General features: G+C 35.3%; 1 protein-coding gene across 1 annotated transcript in view; it reads right to left on the minus strand.

Annotated features, from left to right (window-relative positions):
* SEMA3C (semaphorin 3C) overlaps positions 1 to 16,818 on the minus strand; it is a 164,732-nt gene extending 147,914 nt beyond the window's left edge. The window contains exons 1-2 of the mRNA XM_016199829.2: positions 16,652 to 16,818; positions 14,590 to 14,729 (exon numbers count right to left, since the gene is read on the minus strand). Of these exons, the coding sequence (XP_016055315.1) occupies positions 14,590 to 14,692 (103 nt within the window). The 5' untranslated portion in view covers positions 14,693 to 14,729; positions 16,652 to 16,818. The remainder of the gene's footprint in view (positions 1 to 14,589; positions 14,730 to 16,651) is intronic.
* Between the last annotated feature and the right edge of the window lie 1,295 nt (positions 16,819 to 18,113).

The raw sequence follows: 18,113 nt of genomic DNA on the forward strand, positions 1-18,113 counted from the left end.
CCTAATTTCTTCTGTCTTATAACCTCATGATGGAGTTGCAAACTGCTGATGGAATGAAAGCCCAGAGAAACATGTCTCTGACCTCTGGTATGGAATTTATTTGGGGGCATGAAAGATGTTTCTGGAGACCTAACTATTTTGAGCCTTCGATATTTAAGACAGGCTCCTTCATGCCTTTGCTCTATCCTTCAAATGTGGCTAAGATTGTGGGTGTGTATGTGTATGTATATATGTATGTGCATATGCATGTGTGGGTGGGTGAATGAGAGAGAGAAAGAGAATAGAAATTCAGATATAAAAGGAATGGAGAGGACTCTAAAAACAGCCCCCATCCCCACTACCACTATAGGCAGTTTAGAATTTTTAATGGGCATTTGAAGACAATCTCGCAAATTGTAGTCAAGCTGTCTGTCAATTGATCAGTCAGACAGTCATAAGGATTCTGCATAGAGGCGCTGCTGGGAATCTGGAGGTAAATAAGAAAACAGCAAAACTCAGCAAAAGTGCTTTGCCTCGGAGAATCTTGGTTAAGTGCAGTAATCTCTTCCTTGGCATTCCAACTGAACTCCTCTTTCAATTCAGTTTATAACCATGATTTTTAAAAATGTAATCCCTGCTAGCAGAATGATAAATGTCTACAATGGGTTTAAAGCCAATATTCTAAACCAATTTAAGATAATGTTTTTATTTCAAAACTGGTTCTTCTATGAATTGATTTGTGTCTGATGGCACACATCCTGGTGTGCTGGTAGAATAGTTATTTATATCGTCGGCTTATCCTGCTGACTAGAACAAGTGCTCGCCGAGGAGAAACCTCATACCATATTTCTCTTTGTACTTATAGATGTAGCAGACAATTCACAAGGTAGGCACTCGAAAATATTCATGGAATTCAATGCTGTTCTTACATCTTTTTTTTTATTGAATAAATGTATTAAGTAAATCTCTCCAAAGTAGGTTGCAGGAGTGGGGAGCAAAGAGAAAAAAGATGAATGGACATGACAGTCTTTATAAAAGCCAAAAAGATTTTTCTCATATTGACCCATAATTTGCCAACAATCAATTCTAACCAGATTTCCCAGTTTCCACTTTAAGGTGAACATAATTTGTACTGTTAGAGCTTAATTCAGATACTATGTACCCTGAAAAATATCTATGCTAGTAATGGACCTCAGAAAATTTATCTTCAGTTATTAAAAATCTAAGATTTTTTTTACCCAGAAGCAATTTTAGAAAAGGTTTTAAAATCCTGCCTTACCAATATTTATTGTAAAATTTGGAAACCAAAGATGGATATTTGTCTTATAGGTAATTTCACCTAAGTGCTATGGCTCTGAATTTCATTTCCAAAGCACAAATAGATGATGCATCTTAACTCCAGGCCACCTTTAAATCAATTCCTGCTACACATTCCATAAGCACCTGGGTTCCAAGGCTTTTACCATTTCATGAATAATTCTAGGCTACCCTTGATAGTTGTTGTTTTTCTCTCACTTCAATTAAAAAAGAAGAGGGGATGTGAGGAAAACAAATGCAATTTGATAAACTGCTAGATGATCATATTTTACACATTAAATTTCTAATGTAATGTCTAAAATATTTATTATATAACTATATGTAGAGAAAAGTGTAAAATAAACATCAGAAAATTAGAAAGATGTGAGATAAAGTAAACCAAGGCAGATCATCACAAGATCCCATAAGGACAAACTGTTGAAAATAAACACATTATAAAGGAGACATAGCTATTACAGATACAATAAGGAAGGACAGATGCAATCACTTCCTTTCACCTGAAATCAGAATATTTCATTACTCTGCAGCAAAGCGACATGTGCTTTTTCCTTCAACAAAATATAACCTATTGAATGTGTTTTTCCTTCAGTAATAGAAAACTGCTTATACCACTGTAGTTGACATAATTTACTGAATAATCAGAGTTCATCAAACTAGCATAGAGATCTCTTTGCTTATCTTACTTTAGGTATCAAAATAAAAAAATACAACTGCATAGAACATATGCATTATTAGAAGGCCCTGAAAAAAATTACACATAATTATATTTTCACATAAAGGTTTTAAAACTCCAGTCATATCAGCAGGTTTTGAGGACTAATGGAAAAAGGAATTGATGCAATTATGTTGAACAGTGGCAGGAAGCATGGCTTTTAAGAGAATCAGCTTAAAGAAAAAATCCCAGTTGCATGTGCATTAAAGCTGTCAAGATGCTAAACTAAAGATCTGCTCTTTGTGCCAGCTAAACCCCTGCCCATCTTCGGAAAGTAACTTTCTGAAGCCATGCCAAGCCCTCTGCTTGAAAATAACATCTTAATCGGTTTCCTCTAATAAAATTCAAAATGCTCTTTAGGTGATGATAATAGACTCATTGTTTTATTCCAGCTTAATGTTCTGGTCTCTTAGAATGTTCTGAGTATTATTATTCAGGGCAAAGAAAAGAAAAAGAAAAAAGTCCCTGAGTCTGAATTTATGGAGAGACAATCTGGCTGGATGGACTAACAAAAGTTGGATGCTTTTAATGCCAGAAAGAATGCTTCTATTTAAACCCAGATTTGTACATACGAGCAATGAGACTCCAGCCTCTTCCCATTTTCTGCCTGGTTGTTAAATAATAGCATTTAGGTGTGGTAACAGAACTAGGCTGATAATGTTTAAAAAATGCTGAAAGCTCTTATTGGCAACTGACACAAAATAAATTATTCAATAAGTCTTTTCAAATTGAGGGATAATTTAAGTCATGAGGTTTTGTTTTTGCTTGAATTATGACAACTTGTGTATATTTAAGAGTTTGGAAAATTTATAAAAAGAGCACTAAAATAATCACATCTTATTATCAAAACTACTACATGCCTGGCAATCATCTGAAGTATCGTCATTAAAAGTTGTCAATCTAGTCTACTGCATGATTTGTATACATATAGACATAACTCTAATTCCATAATGAAATTCAATAAAAATATTATTTATTTTATATAAGCCAATTTTATAATCACTTTGCAACTATTCACTTACTCATTAAACAAGAGGCCCATGGGTTAAGAATTATAGTTCTGTTAGAATTGTGTTTTTAAAAATAAGCTATGGCCACACATACCACTTCTACCTGGCCCAACTAAGCAAGATCAGAATACGAGGGTGTTTGACTCCCCTTACTCTGTTTCTAATTTTGTTAGTGCTGTCTTAAAATCTTCAGCCCCGCTGTGTTATCCAATTTCAGTCATGAATAAAGTGCGAACTTGGTGCACCTCACACAGTTTGTATAATTATGTCTATTTACAGAAGAGAAAAGGACTCTTCTAGTCCAAATTTTGTGAAATAATGATTTTAGAAAACAGAAGCATATAATGAAAGATTGTGTTTCATATGCTATAAATGGGACTTTCAATTGATGCTAACTATAGTAATGGTGTCAACTTGGGTTGCAAGACTTCACTGGCTATAAAAGCAGCAAGTAGAGTGAAATGAATTTAGATACTTATTTACAATTCCTTTACATATTACTTGCCACATTCTCATTCCTGTTATCTGTACTAAAAATGAATTATCTCCCTCTGGAAGGCTGTCATTCAGCAAGTCATTTTGTTCTATTACTAGCCATCAGTAATGGGAGGGAGGCAAGGCACAAACACATAAGTCACCAGAATTTCCTGTTCTCCAACCTGCTACTGTACACCTAAGTGTTAAATAACACTTTAAATACTAAAGTGTTTGAGAAGCTAATTATGTAATTATTATATGATTATAAACTGGTGGTAATTGAAAATTTAAAGAAAACATAAATAATACCAGAAACACAATAGTTTTCCCCCCTGACTTCTCAGTTTCTGTTATATGCATTTACAAGACAGTGTACACTTAGGAAAGACTGAAATCGTATTGAAATATAATGGGGCTTATTCATAGGGTATATGTATGTAGGTATGGTATGTATATGTGTGTGTGTGTAGATAGTGTATTAATTTTTATCAGATATATATTTCCCTCTCCCTAATTCTGTCTTTAGCAAGTGAAACTCTATACTAAGGAAATAAGATGTTTTTCATGAAAGAATTTATCGACTACTTCTTTGCTGCTATTACTCCTAGAGACTCAAGAATTTCTTCTTGTGAGATCAGCGGTCTGATCCTCTTCTTAAAGAAATAGTTACCTTCTATAAACTACACCGCTTTGACTCCTTTGGTCTATCCATTCCATATAGACTAGGGACTTGACATTAGCCATTACACATTGTATATAAAATTAAATATGAGCAATCTTATAGTCAAATTCTAGTACCTGCTCGTTTTTATAAGAAAATAGTTTCAGTGAGGTGATAATTTCAGAATTAATTAGGGTAGAATATTTCATACTTTTATTATCAGTAATCTTAAATGCTGGCAAGCTGTAAATTTGAGAAAGGAAAGAATATTAGGCACTTTTACTGACATTACTTCAAATTAGAACATAAGATTATTTTAATGGTATTTTTCTTCTAAGGCAATACATAAATGAGCAGAGTAGAATACTTTATTCTAGGGATTGACGAAAGGGAAATCGTGATCCTGATATACATTCCACATCAAATGAAAATCTTAATTACAAGAGCAGTTACTTGGGAAAGACAAGTATGTTCTCTAATTTACATGAATTAGCGACAAATAAAAATATAAATTTTGGTATTTATGAATTTCCTCAATCTTTTCAAAGAGAATTTAGAGGCATCTCTAATGTGGTGTTAAATATATTTAAAGTCTGACATATAATAATCCATAAATTATTGCTAAAATAAGTATTTAATTAAAAATTTAAGGCAAGTTTAAACTATACTGTTGTGTATACTTTGAAAAGCAAAGTTTTAATATTCATATTAATGGCCTAGCATTTCTGCAGATATTATAATATGCATTTTCAGAAGTTTGCTTATTCCCAATAAGCACAACTCATAATTTATTTTCCTCCTCCTATTCCATTTCCCTCTTCTAGTTTTGTCTCTGCCACCATCAAATGGTATGTCCTTAGCCAAGACATTTGGCCCCTCTGGGCTTCCATGCCTACCTACTTTATAGGCATTCTGTAATAAATGAGATATCAAGTGGAAATTCTCCAAAATGTAAAAAACATTCTGCAGAAATAACATCACTATTGAGTGTTCAAGGCATTTAATTTCCACATGAGGAAGGGCTGAAAGGAAATCATGCAACTTGGAAATGCAGGCTATAGTTGCCATCTTTTACAGCTCAGCACATTGTTTCATGGCCAGTGCTGCCCTAAAATAGCACATGGCTTAGCACTTTGCTCTGCCTTTTATGTGTTCTGCTTGCCAAGTCATACTCAGTGTTAGAAAACGTCTAACCTTTCTGTTCCCTGCTTTTAAATTTGTTTTCATTAACAACAGAGGTCTTCAAAAACACATAACGGAAAATGCAGAAGCAAAGAAGTGCTGGAATTTGCCCAAAGCTCGCGGCTCTTTTTCTCAATACTTTCATTGTTTTACAGTAATGGAACTATAACAAAAATGATAGTTTTTTTTTTTTATACTCATTATATAAAAGGTATTTAGGAAATGGAAAAATTGAATGTGTCTCAGTTTATATTTAGTTGATGCTTCAGTGGTATCTATAAAAAAGAACAGTTGAATCTTTTTTTTTTCTTTAAGAGAAAGTGTAGTCTATATTGAACTTATGAAAACACACCCTGATATATTTGCATAGAGGTGAGGAGAGAGAATACATTTTCCTCTAGTTATCCTGAGCTCAGACTTGCTCGCATAGCCAAAAGGGAGACCTCACCTATAGCAACTCACTAAACATGCTCCAGAGGGGTAATTCCTTCACCCTCACCTTGATGAATCCAAAATTGAAGGAGGAATTAAAGAATGAATTTCATTTCCTTTATTTTCTGGAAGGCTTGATGTTTTAAGAGAAAAGCAAAAGTCTTCTGTGACACCTTTAGCATGATAAAATGAGTTCCTAGAATGCCTTCCTGAGAAAATGCCCATTTAATTGTAACTTCTGTGGACCTTAAAATGTATTCTAGCCTAACCTACAGACATGGTTCCAACTCTGGAGCCTGACTGTGTTTCAATCTTATCCCTTTGCATCCCTGTGGCCTCAGGCAAGTTACTTTCTCTGAATCTCCATTTTATGAAACTAAACATAGTGTATAATTCACAGTGTTGCTAAAGAATTACATGAGATTAATTAACATCTGTAACATATACTTTTTCTCCACATATGTGAACAACATATCATTATGTTTGATCAACATGTGAACACATTTAAAATAAGGTATCTAGCATCACTTAAACCATCTTCATTTGATAGAAAGTTTAATCATAAATGTTTACACATATCTGTGGATAATCGCTGAATGTGATCCATTTTTTCATGAAACTGCTTTGGCTGAATGACTGAATAAACAGCATGTAAGCTCGCTCTTCTAATTTCAGATCACATGAGCATGTCTTTTCTGTTCCCAACTGCAGGAATCTTGTACCTTTAGAATGGCTTAACACCACAACACCATCTTTTGGCAATGCAATTAAGCTTATTAGAATATGAGAAAATTCACCTAGGACAAGAATTACTTTTTTATGACAGGGTTTCTCTTTTTTCTTCTAGAAATCTTTTTAAAAAGAGAGAGGTCCACAGCATATCCTTGTAAGACATTCTACCCTAATATTTCTCAAGAAACTTTCTTTGCATTACTTAAAACTTCCCTCCTCTAATTTAAGGCTATGAAAAGAGATTTTGTTTTATTTTGACTACTAGAGTCCTATATAAATATATATTATAGGGAAAAATAGATATATGGAATTCCTTGGCAATTTCTTCTCACCTTCTATTCCCACTTGTATTTTGCTCTTTACATTACAAATTTAGTGCTACTCTACTTAAGGCTCTTGATCGTTTAGTAATGTCCAACACGCCCTTGATTCATCAGTTCCTTCCTGATTTCAATGAGTCTCACAGAGGAAAAATGCAGAGAGCTTCTTATTACACAGCACCCCTTATTGAGTTTGGGTTTATCAAAACGTACAGGTGCTATTTAAGATGTTCAACTGACATTTAACTGAGACCATCAGAAGAAGATTTAAAAGAAACTGCAGTTAACACAAGTTTTCCCAAGAACTAAATATTTCAGAAGATCAATACAACCAGAGTGAGCTTTCTCCACGATGAATGGAGAAATCAAGAACAATTGGCTTTATTTTCATCTCTGGGGCAACCATAGAACAAACTGTTTTCAGCAAATGTGCCTTGAAAGGTTAATGCTATCAGAGTTCATAAAGAGGTAATTTATTATCTTGAGTTTATTGTCCAATAACAATTCATCAGCTCTTGGGTTTAGCTCACTAGTTCATAGGGGTCCTTTTATTTGTCATTTAATTAACTAAGCTTCTTGTCAAATGAGGCAGATATTACAAGATAAAAGATGTATAAAGTTCCACCCTCTTTCATTTATATATTATCCATGATCTGGAGACATTTACAACTTTATTAATAAAAATTCAGCACTGAAAGAAGGCAAAAAGAATCACCAAGTAAGTAACGGAAAGAACTGATAAGGCTCTACACTTGATATACTTGTTGCCCATTACAACTCACAGTGACATTTTTATGTTCCTAAAGCACTACCATGCACATGTAAATGTAGGACTTAAACTTGGACTGGAAAATTGGCCAAAATGAGCTAAGGGAAAGTGTATCCAAACAGTAGAAACCTTTATGAAATTTTAACTTTTTGACAGTCATTGTCCTTCTGAGTGTTACGCCGTCATTCACAGGCGGCCAGGGGTGAGGAACAGTTTAGCAGCAGGGCATCTTTACTGTTCTAGCGAACACAAGCAAAGAATGAATAGCGACAAATCACTGACTTTCTGCCATGCATTTAATTATCAATACACTTATTTTTGAGCTTTCAAAGCTTGATAAGTGCTTTAAGATATTTCCATGGGCACCTTAATAACTTATAAGAGCCCTGAACGAAAAGAAAAACTGCAGTGGAGCCAGGCTGCTGCCCACTCAGTAAAATAATATTCATTCAGGCTTTTTGAAGTCTGTAAGATATTGAGTGCACCTTACTCTTATCCAACTTTTTTCTTTTTTTTTATGATGAGCTTTTTTATTTTTTATTTTATGTTTTGAGAGACTATTAAAAACAGTATACTTGTTATTTTAAAAATTTCTTTATTGTTGAAAGTATATAGATGCCTCCCTTTTCCCCATTAACCCCTTCTTTATTTCAAGATATTATCTTTCTAGACCTAAAAACATATAAAACATGATAATCCAGTAATCATCAGGATTGCTTAGAAAAGTAATGTGTGATAATTCAGAGGTTTGTACTGGGAAGACAAACATCCACATTACTGAATTATTGCTTCTTTGGTAATAGAGGTGGAGCTACTGTGTAATTTTGGATAAGTTAAATTCTGAACTGCAGTTGATATCCAACCTTAAAACAATAAAAAAAGGAATTTTGCTATTTCAGTAACTTAATACATATCTTCCTTACCATATTAAGATTAACAAATCGAGTAATTAAATCTTGATTAAAGTATTGAACTTAAGGTCTATTTTTTATTCACACACAAAGTATTCCAGAGACCAAATATTCCTGAATAAATTTCAGTGTATTCATCAAAAGCATGGAAAAAATCTGATATATTATTTAACAGCCATTGCTTTAGGTGTGGTATATGACCTATATTTGGTATTTATATGGATAGTTATATTTTATTTATATCTCCCTATGGATATATTTACACAGATATATTTCATTTCATGGTACAGAAATAGGTCAGAAGTTATCCCGCATGCCCCCTTCCTGAGGTTTTATGGTACTCATAAGTCCGCCAATGTCAAGCCATTCACTATGCCATGACAATCATTAGAAGTAAACCAAATAGACTAGGTTCTTACTAAGTTCAAGCTCATCATAAAAAACTGAACTTCTAAAAAACAGAATCTTCAAAAATTGCTCTCACAAGCTTTTATATTTTAGTGCTATGCTGAAGAAATGGATATTTGTTGCATTCTACCTGCTGTCATTGTTTTAAATTATCCAAAATTCACTAAAGAATGGTTGCAGTGTGTCAAGGCTCTATTGGTTGAGGAGGTATAGTGGTAAGGGGATCAAAATGTATGTTAATTCAACATTTACTGAGCAATATATCAGTCTCTATACTAAGTGGAGGGGTAGTAATTACAGAACAAGTGAAGACCATATTTCTGCCCTAAATGAATTTACAAATACTAACTTTAATGCAAGCCTCCATGCACATATTGCATTGTAATGGGATGTACTCTATATACCACCCAACACACTTTACAAACTTAATTCATTTAATTTTCAAAACAATTACATGAAGTGTTATTCCCATTTTACAGATGATAAAATTCCGATTAGGGAGATTAAGTGATTACCTCAATGTAGCATACCCAGAAAGTAGCAGACAATCATGATTTAAAACCAGTTTTGTTTGACTCCAAAATCCCTGAATTTTTGAAAATTGTTTGTTTAGTTTTGTTCATTCCTCTTGCTCAGGTTATTTACACAAAATGTTTTTGAGAGCATTAAAGACATTATTATAGAAGACTTTCTTGAAGGAGGTGATATTTATAAAATAGAACTACGCTTAAATATCACATAATTATAGGACAACAAGGGATGTTAGAAATAATTTTGTCCAGTTTTTTTAACTGGTCAGGAAACTGAGGTCCTGATAAAGTTTCAGAATTAATTAGTGAAAAATCAAAGATTAAAAACCCTGATAGTTTGGTTCCTCTGTAAATACTCTTGTCACTATGCCAAATTGCCAATGACACATTCACACATTTATGCATATCAAAAATGTCTGTTTTAAATATATTTTCTAATATTTTAATAAAAATATTTTGTAGAGGCCAGTCAAATCATGGTAAACATTTCCCCACTTTATTATAACTAAAATGTTGGTGCTTTTTTTCATTATACAAAAACTATAAAAGTATTATGCACATACAAAATACATTTCAGATTATTACCAGGAATAATTTGAGATATTTTATAATAAAAAAGAGGTCAATTCACCAGGAGGCATAACACTCCTCAATATGTCAGTATCTAGTAACAAAATTCAAAAACATGAAGCAAAAACTGATAGAACTGAAACAGAGAAATAGACAAATCCATAATTATTGTTGGGGAGTTCAACTTCTTCTGTCACTAACTGAAAGAACAAGTAGACCAAAAATCAGTAAGGATATAGAAAACATTAACAATCCATCAACTGATGGAACCTAATTAGCATTAATAGAATACTATGTGGCAAAAGCAGAATACAGGTTTTTTTCTATATAGACTATATTCTATGATATAAAATAAATTTAAATAAATTTTAAAGAATTTAAAACACACGATACCAAAAAGTTAGAGGTCTATAACAGAGAGATTATCAAAAATATATACAAATATTTATGAGTTATACAAAATATTTCTAAATAACTCATGAGTAAAAGAAAACATAAAGGGAGAATTAGAAGACATATTGAACTGACTGAAAATCAAAACACATTTTGTCAAAATATGTGGGACACTGCTAAAGCACTCTTTCGAGGGAAATTTATAGCATAACAGCATAACTGGTTATACTAGAAAAAAAATTCTCAAATCAGTAATTTAAGTTTCCATGCTAACAAGTTATAAAAGAACAAATTATACATAAGCAAGAATAAATAAGATAATTAAATTTTGGAGCATAAATTTAAAAAATGTTAAACAGAAAAACAATAGAAAAAACCCAAAAGTTGATTTTTTAAAGAGATCAATAAAATGGAAGAACTGATCTCTACACAGATCAGACAGAACATAAAGGAAGCAGACATACATTGTCAATATCAGAAATGAAATAAAGAACATTACTACAGATCCTACAGACATAGTGAGGATAATTCTATGAATAACTTTATGTTAGTAAGTTGAATATCTTAGACTCACAATAAGAATTGCTAGCTGAGAAAGTAATCTTATTATAAGAATTTATCTAATTTTTAAATAGAAACATTTAATACATTTAACTCAGTAATCATATTTTATATATATATCAAAATGTAGAAAATATTTCCATTTTTATGATGCTCAGAATCTTTTCTTAAAATTACATGCAACTGATACCTTTTATCAAATTATTTTGTGTTTACTCCTGATTTTATAAGATACTACATGCTAAATTCTCTACTGGAGAAATGCAGTGCTTTCTCTTTTTATATTAGCAAGCAAAACAATTTTTGTCTATTGAACATAGGTATCCTTGCCTTTCCATATGAGCTTTATAGATTCTATTGGTTATCTGGGGGGAAAATACAGTGGCAATAATGCTATGAATTATAAATCTGTTAAAACTACTGAATTTCTTTTCAACAAAAATTTAACTTAAAAAACATTTTCATAAAATGTATATTCACTTGAAAACCTATTTGGCATAAAATGAGAATAACAAAAATTACAAAATGTAAACCTGCTAGGAGTCAGTTCTCTTAACATGCAAGATTTAGTTACCACAAATGTAACTAATTAATAACATCTGAAGTACACTCTCCCACAGGACTGATGAACATTTAGCTGACCCTGCGCCATCAATAGAGATGGCAAATCTGTAAATCGTTTCTTAAATGTTATCAGTCCATCATTCCACCATAAGAAGAAAGGACAGAACTTGGATGGGAGGAGGGATGTCTTGTCTCACATACCTTTAAATCACCTGTGATTCTTAATTTGACCGTAAATAAGACAAGATTGAGAGGATTCTCCTCAAGTTCCCCCCAGAAAGAGACAGGCAGAGGACCAAGTTACAGTGAAGATTTCAAGACAAGTGAGCCGGGAAACAACATAACTATAAGAAACTACAAAGGTGCAAAAGACCTCTGCCCGATGTAACTTGAAATTGTTTAAACTTCCTCAAAACCATCTTCCAAGTCCTGACTTTTGGTTGTGAAGTAGTTAGAGAAATTTTGAAATATGAAATAAATGAAAGAAAGTATATATATATATATATATATATATATATGTATGTATGTATGTATGTAAATTAACATCTATTTGTATAGAGGGTGGGGCAAAAGTAGATGTACAGTTGTTTGTATGGAAAATAATACAATAATTAATAATAATACAAGAATAAACTCTGTGTTTGGCATACTCACAACTGTAAACCGGCTTTTGCCCCACCCTGTATATGTCAACTCTGTACAACATTCTGTGTTTTGATGTCAAGACTAAACCACTTTGGAGGAAATTTAGTAACCAATTCAGATAAGCCATCATAAAATCGATGAGAAACTTAAATAAGAAATTTGGAACAGGCATCTCAAGCAGGTATATTATCAGATCTCTTAAGAAAATGACTATAAATTTATGATTAAAATTTAAACATTTTAACAATTTAACAAGTACCAGTTTTTGCCCAAGGTACTTTTCCTCGATACTTTGCTTAATATATAGTTTAACTTAGGAGTTTTTTTGTTTTGTTTTGTTTTTCTATATCTTTATTGATTTCAGAGAGAGGAAGGGAGACAGAGAGAGAGAAACATCAATGATGAGAGTCATCCTTGATCAGCTGCCTCCTGCACACCCCCAACTGGGGATCAAGCCCACAACTCGGGCATGTGCCCTGACGGGGAATCAAACCGTGATCTCCTGGATCCTAGGTTGATGCTCAACTGCTGAGCCACGCCCAGCCGGTCTAGGAGTTTTTTGTATTTAATTTAGAAATTATGGAATTTCCCTGTTGAAATACTTCTTGAAAACAGTCTATATATTAAGTGATACTTTATCTCTCTGATTATTTCCTATTATGACTGGAGAATAAAATATCAGAAATTATAAACTTTTCAGTTCAAGAGCTTAGTTTAACATACTGTATTCTACATATGTTATAAATTAAGGTAAGTCTTATTTTGCAAGAATCTGTTTTGAGTTTGGGAGCATTTAAAATATTAGAGATGCAGCATTTTTAAAAGCCCATCATGACTTCCAGTCATTGTATACAGAGCAGTTACTGTCCTACACAGTATTGAAGTTTAGTTTTAAAAGATTTTATTACTGAACTTCCTTAAAAGACACATTTTAATTGTCTCTTAAAATACTGACTTGATGAAATATCTCTGGTGACATACTTGTCTTTAATATTTACCTATTTTGGATTAAGTTCAGGTTAAAAAAAGTTTGGTTAATTTTGATTAAATAGTGAGAACATGTTTAGAGACCTAATCTGTGAGGCTACTCCATCTTCCTATATACCGAGAGAAATGGAGAAAATAGGGGAGAAATTGTACTGCTCTGTAATGCTTTTTTTATTTTATTACATATTTCGTAGTTCTTAACTTAGGAGAAAAGGTGTAAGCAGTCTGTGAGATGCTTTAGTTAGTAATTATTTTTTTTAAGGACACTTCAAAGGGTCTGTTTTCCTTCACAACTTAACTGGACAGTCATGGTTTTAAGGGGAATGCCTGGCTCAGAAGCTAAGGAAGCAATCAAAAGCTGACACACTCCAAGTTCATAAGTCTCCTCCCGGGCTTATGATAACCTTGAAGAAAGCACTTGGTGACTTAAGAAAGAAAAAAGAAAAGAGGGAGGGAGGGAGGGAAGGAGGGAGGGGGGGGGAGGCCATTTGACTGATAAGTGTCAGTCATACTGCTATTTAAAATTCAAGATAATAGTGTTTCAAAGACAACCTGCCATAGGAAGGTCTTAGAGTATATCGTTCCTCAAATGAAAATGAAAATATTCCCATTGACACTGAGGTTTATGCAGAGACAGAGTTGAAAGAAGCAATAAAAATATAAATAACCCTGACTGGCAGAATAACCCTGATCCATTTCTCATTCCACCTGTCCAATTAGTATGGGTTATGTGACTGACTGAAATCATCCATCTCTAAGTCCTTTGAACAATATACATTAAAGCTCATGTACACATTTGGCAAACCATTTCCGCATAGGACTTTACAACTTTTATGTTTGTGAAAATGTGAAGTCACACTCATTTCCCTAAGCTCCTGAAAAAAACATCTGTACACAACAACAATTGAAAGCACATTCTGAACTATTCCTTTAGTTCCTTTTCAATTAATTAGGAGACTTTGCCAACCTTGGGAAGTCCTTGTGGAAACAGAGGAAACATCATTACATGGAAAGGCGAATTTCAAAGCTAATGGTCAAAAGCTATCAGGAACATTTTTCAGTAATTAAACCTGCATAGCTCTTTCTGTTGATGAGGCTTAGACAGAGAAGGTGTTTCTCAACCAAACCAGGTGAATATTAAGATCAGAGATTTTAGGGTTTGGGTTCTTCCTCATCACTCCAGTGCAAACACAGAAGAAACTTAAAAAGGGGCAGAATATACATCAAGCATTTTCATAAACAAATGCAATAGAGGGCTTTTGTCTATTAACCAATCATTTAAAATAGCCATGTCATCCAAAAACCAGTCCCATAAATAATTCTAAAATTAATCAATACTAAATATTACTTTACTATCTTTAATTTTTTAACCTGGATAAGAAAAAAATGTTAAATAACATTTTTCCAGAGTATTTATCAACTTTCTTACCATCAAATGTTAAATAAACTCTTGCTTGGGGCTGAGAAGATCCTTTTACACAGATAGAACAAACAAATACTCCAACCAACATGCAAATTGCCTGGAATGCCATTTCTTCAGATTTTCAAGTTAATGTCCAAGGGAAATACCTTTAAAAAAGAGATAACAAGTTTCTTACATGTCATTTCACATTTTAGGAGCACACCCACACCCATACCAACATAACCAGCAATCCAGACAGAACACTTTATTCACAAGACATGTCTGAACTTTTATAGTCATGCAAACAGTAGGAGGTGCTGTGACTTTGCTTCTTAGATGTGAAAATTTGGATTTGATTCATTTAGTCTGGAAGTCTTTGCAAAAGAGAAACTATTTCATCTTCTAAAACATAATGCTAATATTAGAACAGTCAGGAAAAAGTTAATGATTCCCAAAGGAAACCCAATATTTAAACTTGATCTTCTCTCTAAAAATCACATTCTGTTTAAATGACTTGAGAATAGGTATTAGTGGATCAAAACACTCCTTTCTGCCACAAATACAGTAGTAGTAGGAAAATCCCACATGAACATTCATGTGTGCCCAATCATTTCCATACTCATTAGTTCCTGGCTGTTAAATGGTGTTTCTATACATAAATCCACATGTGCTCAATCCTTGATCACTAAAATCACTTGAATCAGTTATCAGCCAATTTATACAGATGACCATGCAGCTGTTAATGATGCAGATGAGGTAACCATGGACTGGTGCCAAATTCAAACCAATGACCTAGTGGTGAGCAATCCAGTGAACCATGTATCCCTCAATGCATACAGTATTTAAAGTAAATCAACCAGAAAGTGGCTGTCAAAATTCCAAAAGATAAATCAGAGAGACAAGTACTGTTTGAAACTGTAGCTATTAACTAATGTCTGAATACCAAGGAAGATCAGGTAATGTGTTAACTTACAGAGCTATAAAAGCTCCAGTGACCACAACAAGCAAAATAATCTCAGGACCACAAAAATATCCCATCATTTAGAGTCTAGCATAATTATACACTAAAATGACATGACACAGCTTAATCTAGAAATTAATTTTTATAGGCTACAATTCTGATCTTCAATATCATGTGGCTTTTAAAATTAAAATCTTATCACTGATTTTATTCAATAAAAATGCCACTGAAAGTTGTAAACACTGCTTGATTAGTACAGATGAAAGAGAACAATTAAACTGAACGTGCCATTCAAAACAAAAATTGTAAATTGATTTCCTAGGTGGTACACAGGTTATGAGAGTTAGAAACCAAATCTATGCCTCTCTTACCACACAGATGGAGAAAAGCCTAGAGATGTTTGTGTTGGTAATTTTCAAAAGAAACAGTTTCTTCCTGCTTCCACAACCTCTTCACCCTGTCATCCCTAAATTAACTTAGAAGAAAATTGATTTTATGGAGTGACTTTCCCTTAGTCATCTGCTCCCTGGTAAAAAGCCATAAATATGCCTAACCTTTGTCTCTTTATTAAGGAGGCTGATGGTATTTACACATTTTTACATATTGCTATTATCAGTATTTTATCTGGTATGTTTCCCCAAAAGAGACACAAGCCACAAATTGCAAAAAGTAAGACTGGAGATGAAATGACCGGTCAAATGAAGAGACTGTACAGTGCAGAGTGAGCTCAAGCCTACTAGAGAAAAGTGACTCGAAGCAAGTGTCTTACACACGCCTCACACCCCCTATTTCAGAACTTCCTCCCTTTAACTCAGGCACTTGGGCTGCCTGTTTTCACTTCTGACCGAAACACCAGCAACATGTAAGCAAAAGCCTCTTTTACGTCCTCCCAGCCATTCTGCCTTAGAAGTCACTGAAATACTCAACTTTAACTCTCCGCAGGTGTCACAGCCTAAAGAAACAACTCAAGCCGGGCTCTCAGCAAGGGAGACGGTGCCCTGACCAGCTGCGTCTGCCCTTAAGAAAATACTCAGGCTTGAGCACAGCGGTGTGTGAAAAGTCGAGACACACACCCAAAAGTTAGATTTTGCTAAATTTGTAACGCTGAAAATAAGGAACGCGGCTTACCGAGATGGGAAGCGAGCAGCACGGAAAAAGCAACGCGCTGCCGGTCTGGCTCCGCGCGTGTCTCTAGCCCTTTTCCCAGAAGACCTGAATTTCTAGGACGTCCTAGGGGTGAAATTCTCTCTTCGCGGGCCCCCGAGTTTCTTTGTAAAGGACTCCCCCGCGCCGCAGCGCCGTGGCACCCGGAGCCCGCTCCGCGCCGCTCCGCCGAGCGCCCGGCAGTGAATGGAAACTGGCGGGCGCGGGGGGGCGCGCTCGGTGTCCGGTTACAGCGACGCGGCGCGCGGCTCCCGCGGCCCCGGCGCGCCGCCCAGCCGGCTCGCAGCAGCCCGCGCGCCCGGCCGCACCGCCGCGCCGCGCCGCGCCGCGAGGCCCCACCCGGGGCGCGCCCGCGGGGCGGCGGGGAGCCGGGGGCGGCGGACACCGCGCAGCCCCGACGTGCGGGAGCGCGCGGCAGCCGCGAGAGCCCCGGCGCGCAGCCGCTCAGCCCCGTCCGCCGGCCGCGCGGCAGGGAGCGGCGCAGAGGGCGTGCTCCCGGGTTCCGGGGGTGCCCGGCAGCTCCTGGGAGGCAGACGGCTTTACTTGGCCACACAAATCAAAGTGCAAAACAGTTTTTTTTCCTCTCCCCCCAGAGAAGGATCCCTGCATCCTTTTAAGGCAAAGAGGTGCCTCTTTAAAATAGCATGAGTCTTGTCTTTTTCCTGCAGCAAAATCGGCCCTCATAAAGCAACAATCTCATCAACAGAAGTGTATTCTGTTTAATGGGTATTGTTCTCTATTGTGTTTACTTAATGTACTGAGGGCAGTAACTCTGTTGACCGCTCCACACCGGCTCATTTCCAGTATCTTTCCCTCCAGGATACTCCCAAAACATAATTACAAGAAATTACTTCACAATTTTGTGGAGGAAGGCTGGTTTGAATTATGCCAGCAGCTAGAGGTTTACAGTTCGAGACATCAGCGGTGTACTTCTAGCTCTACTTTCAGGTAAACTACTTAAACTCTGGAAATGGCTTTGATGTTTAAGTGAAATTATTTCTCCAGAACAGCAGGAGAAATGAGCTTCCACCCCAGTATCATAGAAGGTACTTGCTTAAAAATCACTATGGGCTACAGCCCAGCAGGTGTCACTATACAAAGGGACTACGGAGTGCAGTCTCTTCCTCTTGTTCCTTATAATTTTCTTTACGAAGTAAAGCAGATGACTTCTTATAAATTGCGTCATAGAAAATACTCTTGTGAGTGCAAAATCATTGCTGGAGTGGGACAGCTGAATTAAATCTCAGGTAGGAGGAGGCGAAGAGGTGATCGGGACACATCTTTCGTGATTCTAAGCGCCACCCGTTAAGTCGGGTCTACAAAAACCGTCTGGAACTCTTTCTGCATAGCTGAGATAGGGAGGGATCACATCAAGTAAGAATACGAGTTTAAGAGTTAAAAGATTATATTCCAGGGCCAATATTAT

The sequence above is a fragment of the Miniopterus natalensis genome, chromosome 10, assembly GCF_054644295.1.
Source record: "Miniopterus natalensis isolate mMinNat1 chromosome 10, mMinNat1.hap1, whole genome shotgun sequence".
NCBI lineage: Eukaryota > Metazoa > Chordata > Mammalia > Chiroptera > Miniopteridae > Miniopterus > Miniopterus natalensis.